At 41.3% G+C, this 9,692-nt stretch overlaps 1 protein-coding gene across 4 annotated transcripts in view; it reads left to right on the top strand.

Moving 5' to 3' along the window:
* Positions 1–5,368: 5,368 nt before the first annotated feature.
* Positions 5,369–9,692, top strand: part of KDM3A (lysine demethylase 3A) — a 56,756-nt gene continuing 52,432 nt past the window's right edge. For 3 of the 4 annotated variants that reach the window (XM_019631507.1, XM_019631504.1, XM_019631503.1), the window contains exons 1-2: positions 5,369–5,529; positions 6,008–6,214. In XM_019631507.1, the coding sequence (XP_019487052.1) occupies positions 6,038–6,214 (177 nt within the window). In that variant the 5' untranslated portion in view covers positions 5,369–5,529; positions 6,008–6,037. Of the gene's footprint in view, positions 5,530–6,007; positions 6,215–6,991; positions 7,153–9,692 lie in introns of those variants that run through there. The other variant, XM_019631506.1, reaches the window with a different exon arrangement.

The raw sequence follows: 9,692 nt of genomic DNA, 5'->3' as shown, positions 1-9,692 counted from the left end.
ATAAAAATAGGGAAAAGGTAAAAATAAAAAGAGAACAAAGTATCTGAGTTGTGTAGAACAATACTGAACAGTTTAATATATCTTGGTAGGGGTGTGGGTTATATGGATGTATGAATTTGTAAAACTGATGAAACTGTTTGATTAAGATCTGTGCATTTGTCTGGATGTAATAACTCCTCAACAGAAAAAGTGTATAAAGAAAAGAAGAAGAAGCTTAGACTGATGCTCTGCTTGCTTCATTAATTGTCACAGGTGCACTGCATTAGCAGAAATAGTACAAGACATTTAAATTTTTACACAAACCATTTTTTGTGCTATTTAAGGGAAACAGATTTAAAGAAAAAATATTGTATTCTAATTGTTTTGCAGTTGAGGAGTCAAGGTTCAAACAGATTCCAAATTTCTAGTTGTTAACTTTCTTAAAGGTTTTTGGAAACTTCTGGTGTCCCTTGGGGTAAAGGTAAACTCAGTTAGTTAGTGGCAGGATTTTGACTGGAATGTATATGCTGAAGCTTGGATAATAGTTTTTACTAACCAGTATAAATGATTCCTGGTAATACCTCCAGGCTAAAATATATTTGTTGGAAGTGTTAGTATGCTGCTGTTCAGTCCTCCATCTGCCTTGACCTCAGCATATTTTTTACCTCTCTGAATGATTCTCCAAATTGAAATTCTCTCCTGTGTTGTTTCCAGGATGCACATCTCTCCTGGTTCTCCTCCTGTTTCTAAGATCTATCTTGGTCTTTTCAGTGTCCTTTGTTGGCCCTAGCACAAGTACTCTCTGCTCCCTCCTCAAGCTCAAATACCCCATTCCAGGCTTTCTCCTACCACCCCTGTGTTAACAGTCTCTTCACTCTGGTCAGACATATCACACTAGGCAGCCCCATTCACAGATACCCTCCTCACCTCACTTAGGCTCTAGATATCCAGTGCTGGGTTGATCTTATGTGTGTCTACCTTTCTCACCACACTTGGACTCTGACTCCACATTCCAGGTTACTACTCCTTACATTTTTTTTTAGATTTTTTAAAATTGGGGAATTGGGGGATGGGAACAATGCTGGGGAATTGGGGGAAGGGGAACAGACAAGTTGCTGTGCTTTTGTTCTTCAGTCTAGTTGTGGAGGATGTTGCTTCACTGGCCCATGTTGGTATTACCATTGTGCTCTTCCAGGGTGAGGCAGATCAGTCGTTGGCCATTGGACTCACGGCAGCCCACTATAGCAGGGGCTGCTGCCTACGCTGTCGCCGGCAACTCATAGCAGCCCAGCTCCAGGTCGAGCTGTTGTTCACCATCTTAGCTGTAGAAGGCACAGCATCACTGGCCCTCATGCGGGATCCGAACCGGGGCCCTGCTGCTCAGAGCTGGCACTCCCAAGCCAACTCTTAACCAACGTGCTACTCAGCCGGCCCTATTTCTTACTTTTTTGAGCTCAAATATTCCATGCCAGGCAGCCTCTCCTTATGAAAACCTACTTTGTTCTGCACTCCTAATGGCTTTAGGACTGAAGTGTTCAGGAAGAAGAAGGGGAAGAGAAGGAGGAAGGAAAGGGGAAGAAATCTTAAAATATTTTACTAGATTTTTTTTATATTTAGCTACTTGAGCCACCTGGAACTTATTTTTGTGAATGTTGATGTAAGAAACTGACTTTCTTATTTTTTCCCTAATGGATAACCAATAGACCTCATAACATGTATTGAATAGTTTATTATTTACACTCATTTGAAATGGTATGTTAATCATAAACTAATTTTCATAAATACATGGGTCTGTTTTTGTATTCTTTTAACTATATATTTCTATTTTGATTCATTCATTGAAATTATAGTTTAATTTGAGGAGACATGACATCTTTACTTTATCAAATCATATAAGGAGAGGAAGTTTTTAAAATCTTTTATCACATGTCAGAAAAGTCTTATAGTTTTCTTCATATAAGTTTTGTTCATTTCATGTTATGTTTTTTCTTAGGTATTCTGTGGTTTTCATGATTATAGCTTCTTTTTTCCTATTATATGGTCTAATTGATGTTTGTTATGGAATAGGAATTCTTTTGATTTTTTTTAAAAGATTTTTATTGGGGGAATTGGGGAATGGGAACAGCGCTGGGGAATTGGGGGAAGGGGAACAGACAAGTTGCTGTCCTTTTGTTCTTCAGTCTAGTTGTGGAGGACGTTGCTTCACTGGCCCAAGTTGGCACCATCATTGCGCTCTTCCTGGGCGAGGTAGATCAGTCGCCGGCTTCTGGACGGCCGCTCACTGTGGCTGCTGGCCGCTCACGCTGGCTGCTGGCTATGCACGGTAGCCCATGGCAACCCACTTCAGCAGGGGCTGCAGCCTACGCTGTCACCAGCGACTCAGGGCAGCCCAGCTCCAGGTTGAGCTGTTATTCAGCATCTTACCTGTAGAGGGCAGTGTCACTGACCCTCATATGTGGGATCCAAACCAGGGCCCTCAGGCATCCCAAGCCAGCTCTTAAACAATGTGCCACTCAGTCGGCCCTCTTTTGGTTTTTGTTTGTTGATCTTTCATTGCACCATCTTCTTGATTCTTGTATTAGTTCTAATTGTCATGAATGCTCTTGAAAGTTAGTGTAGTCAATTCCATTCACAGAATTTTAAAATTAATTTTAAATTTCAACAGTAACATGAATACATTTGCCTTATAAAAACGAATTACAAATAATGCTTATTGAGCAATACCCCCAATTCTAGTGTGAACCCAATACCACTAACCATCATCATGAATTTTAATATATGTATTTCACAGAAAATATGTAGTTTTTACATGTGCATTTTTAAATAGCACCAAATACAACTTTCATTTTTATTCAAAATATGTTTTGCTAATCTATCTTTATTGGTACATTTAAATATATTTCATTTCTTTTCAAATGCTCTTCTATTATATTACATTCCTTTTATTCACTTCATTCACTCCCCAATTGAAGTACATTTAGATTGTTTCCAATTTTTCACAACCACAAACAACGCTGAAATGAACCACCTTATTAATAGCTTCTAGTTATATGTGTAGGTATTTTTCTAGGGTGGATATCATATATTCCTAGGTTTCTAGAAAGTTTAAAATTTTTGTAAATCATGGATATTGAATATATGTGTGCTCTTAATAATTCTAATTTTCTAGGTAGTTCATTGTTCAATGTGAGTGCATGTTCTTTTTAGCCTCTATTAAAATGAACATATGATTTTTCTCTTTTAGCCCGTTGTGGTGAATTATAATTTTCTATTCTTGAATATCCTTGTGTTCATAAGATAACCCTAATTAACCATTTTGGTTATTTTAAAAATATACTGTAGCATTTAATTTGCTGATATTTTATTTAAGAATTTTCCATTTATAATTCATAAGAATGATTGAACAATAGTTGTCCTTTCGTGTATTCTCCTGGTTCAGATCTGATAATAGGGTTTTGCAAGCTTTATAAAATGCATTGGATCTCTTTACATCTTTCCTAAGTTCTGGAACCATGAATATAACATAGGAATTATATGTTCTTTAAAATTTGGTAGACCTTGTCCCTAGCGACTATTTCTCAAATTAGTAGTTAATTATGTAATTTAAGTCCACCATATAAGTTATTTTAAAAATCTATCTGAGGTGCCTATTTATGAGATAGATATATTTATATATTCTACTTTGACTACAAATTGTCAAAATTTCCTTATAGACTTACCAGTTTAGTCTTAGCTTAGGCTAAATAGGCTATGTCTTCAGAGTCATAATAGTTCAAGAGTGTATATTATCTTTGTGAACTTTATCTTCTATTAATATAAGATCCTTTTCTCTTTTGATGCTTTTACTTTCAATTATGTTAATATCACTATATTGCTTTCCTTCAATTTGATTAGAAAATCTTTTACCCCAACATTTTCAAGTTTCCTGTGGTAACATTGGAGTTTATTTGTAGTCAATTTGTAGCTGGATTTTGTTTTCAATCTATTGTCTTTTTAATTAATGAGTAAAATTAATCCATTTATATTTATTGTAAATACATTTGGACTTATTCCTCTCATTTGATTTTTCCTATTTACCATACTTCCATAAAGCTTTTTTTTTTCTTTTGTTTTCATTTTTGACCTTTGTTGCACTGGATAGGTTTTCTTTGTTCCACCTCCTAATTTTTAATGACCTACAAATTATAAATCAAATTTAATTCTTCAATGTTCATTCTTAATTTTAAAAAATTAGTATCAACTATTCAGAACATATGTTTACAAGCAAAACCTGGAGTTAACTTGCATCTATAACCCTTTAAATTCACTTAACTTTTTCTGATTCTCAGTTTGCACATTTGTATAATTGGGAGCACAAGCTCTTCACTCATTATTTTAAGGATTAAATATGACGCCATGTCAAGCACCAGTCTTTATAAAGTAAGAGTCTTCAATTCCTTCATTCCATTTCTTCTTCTTTCAACCAATAAACTTCAGGTCCAAATCACACAATCATCCCTTATCTCCTCTGTCCTTCAAAGTCACAACCTCTTTCATATCTGTTGCATCATTATGCCTTTCATCTAGTCTTTAAATTTCTTTGTAAGTCTCATAATATCTTCTCATTCTCCCTTTGCGTATATAAAAAAAAATCCCATTCTTCATTGTACTGAGTGGCCTCTCTAGATTTAATGAACGTCACTCCATGCCTTTCTTCATTTTTCCTACAAAATGGCGGCCCTTAGACGTTCCATGATTAGCACCACGTGCGCCTGCGCCTCCCGCGGCCATTTCGCCCGGCAGCCCAATATCCAGCCTCAGTTCCGCGAAGCGCCTGCGCACGAGCCCCCGGAGCACTGTCGCTCCTCCCTCTAGTTGAGTACGCCTGAAACCGCACGTTCCTGTCCCTTTCCTCCCCCGCAGACTCTGCACCGCCTTCGCCCCTTTCCTGTGAGATTCTTCCGCCAAGTGGAAAGCCCATCTTCGTTCGACAGGCTATGCACTTGAGGAGCAATCTAATAGGCTCTTACAGCCCTGGGGGTCGTCATTCAGTCTTGTCTGTGCACCACTGCAATTTTCCTCTGGGTCCTAAAGTTGAGGACCGATTTCCCCGGACTCTTTTGCATACCAAAAGGCAATAAACGTAAAGAATGGCTGTGGCGGAGGGATCTTCGCTTACGTTCGGTGTACTTTAACCTAATGGGGGTCGTCGGGGAGTCGGAAGGGGGAGGGCAAAGGGAGGAGGCAGCCAAGGAATTGTTTTTTTCTCTCGCCCCGCCCTGGGCAGGCCGGCCAATTGCGATGGGCTATTTCCCCACGAGCCTTACTCAACTTCTTGGACTCAGCCAATGAACGGCGGAAGCGGCTCCGAGGGGGCGGGCCTAGGAGGCAGTGCGTGTCTTGTGAGAGCTCTTGAACCAAGTCAGAGCCTGAGTCGGCTGGGCGGCTGGAAACGGCGGCTGCCGCGGGTGACTCAGGGAGGCGGGGTAAGAGCGTCGCGGCCTCGGCTACGGGGAGAGGAGGAAGAAAGGTGAAGGAGCCGAACCCGCGTCCCCCGCGTCGCAGGCGGCGGTAAGGGGCGGCCGGGGATCGGCGGCGGGGAAGCGGGGAAGCGGGGAAACGGGGTGTCGGGGCGGGGCAAGTGCGGAACCGTGGGGGACCCGGACGCCTGGGACAGGCTCTCTGCACCGGGGCCTTTTCCTTCCAGGGGTGAGGGGCGAATACTTTAAAATCCACTGAAGCCGCAAATCATTCTCCCTTCACTCTCTCTGTATTTAGGTTTATGCTTTTGGAAAAGCGAAACTTGGGAGAGCGAGGGTCACGCGACGCTTGGGCCCGTGTTTGCAGTGGGGGAGGGATCGGGGCGCGGGGAGGGTGCGGTTGAAGACGTCGGGTGAGGGGGGTCCTGCTTCGCACCCGCCGCCGCCCGGGGTCTCGTCCTCCGAGCGCGGTTAGGACCCTGCCCTCGGCCCCCGCCTCCCCGCGCCCTCTCTCCCCGGGCCCCCACCACCTGCCGCCCCCATTGCATTTTGGTTTTGTGCTTTTGCAGGGAGGAGCCCTTCCTCCAGGCGTGGAAACCATGGTGCTTACGCTCGGAGAAAGTTGGCCAGTGCTGGTGGGGAAACGATTCCTTAGTCTGTCCGCAGCCGACGGCAGCCACGACGGCTGGGACGTGGAGCGCGTTGCCGAGTGGCCCTGGTTCTCCGGGACCATTCGAGCCGTCTCCCACACGGACGTTACCAAGAAGGAGCTGAAGGTAAAATCGGCTCCCGGGCCTCGGCAGTCGGGCGTTTCGTACTTACCTTGGTCACAAGACAGCTAGCACCCTCTTTCCCTTTTGTGAAAAGGACGATCAGAAAGTTGGCATCTGATCTGAAGGTGCAGAGAGCTAGACCTTGAAAGTTTTTGAAATGGTTGTATAGAGCCGAGGTAAGTTTGGCCTAGAGTTGCTTGTGTCTACAAATGGGTTTAGGGTTGTTCAGACACGCTTCAGTGTTGCCGGCGTTGTGCCCCATTAGGACTCGATGATGATTTCTCCGGAGGTGGAATATTGTTGTTAATATTAAGCTGGGCAAGTGAGTGACGTTTGGAAATCATTAAGACTTGAGGGCTAGTACTTGGAAGTGCTTCAGTTGGTTTTTCTGTTTGTTCCTCCTAAATTCTTCACCCAACTTGATAAACTTTCAGTCCTGTTAGAAATGATGTGTGCGTGCAGGAGGAGGAGCTTGGCTCTATTATGCACATTAGGGTGGGTATTTGTCCATATATGGTGGATCAGGGCAGGAGTGGGTTCCTGGTTGTGTAAGATGAGCCTGTGAGAGGGTGTGGGATAGGACCATATATGGAGGGATGGGGTGGAGCTAGCTGCCCCTTCTGTGGTGTGCTGGAGGGATGCCTTGGATATATTCCACTTGGGTGTTCAGGGAGAGGGAGAGAAATGAGAACAAGTGCGGCCAGGGATTTTTTTCAGATACATCTTTTCAAAAAGACATGAATTCTGATTGTGCTCCCTAATAGAAGTATTGGTGTGAAAGGATTGCCTGGGAACAACCAGTAAGGAAGCCATTGTACCAACAAAGACTCCTTTGTGCAAAAATAACTGAACAAGGTCCCTAACAAAGACTCCGAAGTGATGATAACCTGAAGGAAGCTTGTCAGGACAGAAGAGATTTCTACCCTGGGTAATGGATGTGTGTCAGTATCTTGGTCATTTGTTATCTTTGCTTTTTTTTTAAACTATACTCAAATAAGGGAAGCAAGTTTTAACATTGGCAGTTGAATATGTGTTGATTCCAGAAACTATTCATTTGAATACTTTCAAAGTGACCATGCATACCCAAACCAGTATTACTCTGCAAAGGGTTATGGGGAAAGGAGGTGTGGTTATATATTTTTAAAGCTTACACAGTGTGCCTTGTATTTATGTTGGAAAAAAGGATTAACCCATTGAGCATTGAACCACATGCCACAGAACATGCTGAGCACTTCACAGACATGATTTTATTTAATCCTTATAGCAGTTCTTTGGGAGTAGGTATTGACATTGCTCTGTTTTACAGATAAAAATCCTGGGGTTAGGGGGAGATTAAGTATCTTGCCTAATGTCACATACCCAGGAATTGGCATAGGCTGTGTTCTGACCCAGGAAGTTTTGACTTCTGAGACCATCCTCTTAATCATCATGCTCCCTGATCAAGGGCTGTGCCATACAGGACTGTTGTCATACACTGTCAAGTTTGGTTTTTCTCCTCTGTTCACAAAAACTAGAAAACCAGGTTTTGATGTTGTAGAAAGAATGTAGCGTGGTACAGAGATGGCCAAGCTATTTGCACTAGGCTAATAATCTTTCTCCATAAAATGGACTTTGTGTACAAGATTTCAGTCATAGTTGTGATTTATTTTACCTGCCAAATAAAATTTTCTCTAGTACATTTGTTTTTATCTGATTTGCGTGGAAACAAGATTTGATTTAAGCTTTACACTCTTTAGTTCTTTGTCAGATGATGAGAATACTAGGTGTTCTCTTCCCCAATAGTGATGGGGAGGACCTGTTGGATTAGGAAGGCAATCTAGGAGGTTCTATGTGTATTCTTTTTCATCTCCACATCTTCCCACCCCCAGCCTTTGAGGTGGTGGTAAGAACTTCATTTTTCAGGATGAGGACATAAATTTAGGAAAGAGTCTTGTCTAAATTTGCATAATGAACTACTAAGTGATGAAGGGAGGATCTGAATCTAGGTTTTGCTGTGTGTGTGTCTTTTCCACTGAACTAAGGTGACTGACCTGGAGATGGAATTTTAATTTAAAACAAATTAAAACATTTTTTATTTATTGGGGTGACATTGGTTAGTAAAATTATATAGGTTTCAAGTGCACAATTCTATAATACATCATCTATGTATTGCATTGTATGTTTACTGCCCAGAGTCAGTTCTTCCATCACCATATATTTGAACCCTTTACCCTCTTCTACCACCCCACCTCCCCCCTTACCCTCTGGTAACCACCAAACTGTTGTCTGTGTCTATGAGTTTTGTTTGTTTAAGAACAATTTTGATTTATATTGGAGTTTTGCTTTACCTGCAGACCTCACACCTCAGCCTCATGTAAAGGGCAAGTCTACTCGATTTCTGTTTTCTAATCATGGCTTATCACTGTATTTCTTAGTTGAGTAGCAGATAAAGTAATTGTCTTGAGTTTAGAGGCATATTGTATTAGCAAAAACATACAATTTTAAAACAATAGAACCAAATTGTACTCGGTGAGATGTAGGCAGGAACTAAGTAAGACCATCCTTACACCAGGGTTTAGGTGAGTTTTGGGGGGTGGGGTGAGACTGGGGGCTGAGGTGAATATGAATGAATAAAAGTCAAGCAGTGTGAAACTTTTTAGTATTAGAAGTACAGGTCTGTCTAGACTAATTATTTGCTTGGTTAGTTGAGGATGATATTATTGAGGCTAAGGCTTGTTAACACTGTTTCACCTTGAGAGAGACTTTGTAACAAAGTCACATGGATACAATGTATCTAGTAGTTGATTACAAAGACGTTAGGGTGAAGACATAATGAGGTTAAATGCTTATTGTGTGGCAAATACTACTTTATTAATCCACACAAATATCCTAGATGGTAAACCACGTTTTTTAGTGTTAGAAACTGAGGTTTAAACAAGTTAAATAGCTTGCCCAAGTTTGTCTCAGACCTTAAACACTAGGTTTTAATATTCAGGTAGAGTAAGGTTAGAACACTTTATTTTGCTGGCCCCTATATCCCAACCCAGAGCACTGCTTGACATGTATTGTTTGCTAAAATATTTGAATGAATAAATGAAGTAATCCTAAAATTATCTCAATATGGAAAAGCAGTTTAGAGAAATCTAACGATGGAGCAATGGCATTCTCTTTATCTGGAAAAGCAAATTTGGAAATTATAGGTAGTGAACCATAATTAATAAGCCTCTTTTTGGCCTTTGGAGTCCGATAGCATACATAACATCTTTGTGGACCAAAGGAGCATATGGGGGTAGGAAGGGACACAGTTTGGAATGAGAACTAGTTATATCTGTCAACTTGCAGGAGCTTGGTCAAGTCACTTCAGTTCCCCCTGGATTTGAATTCTTATTGGTATGCCATTTTATAGAAGTTTCTGCAGAAGAGGCTTTTCTTTTGGGTGAGGGGGTGTCCTTATATATAGAACCTCAAACTTCAGGCACAAATAAAAGACATATGTGGTTTT

The sequence above is a fragment of the Hipposideros armiger genome, unplaced genomic scaffold (genome assembly GCF_001890085.2).
Source record: "Hipposideros armiger isolate ML-2016 unplaced genomic scaffold, ASM189008v1 scaffold_1003, whole genome shotgun sequence".
NCBI lineage: Eukaryota > Metazoa > Chordata > Mammalia > Chiroptera > Hipposideridae > Hipposideros > Hipposideros armiger.
This window is presented reverse-complemented; position numbering and strand designations above follow the sequence as displayed.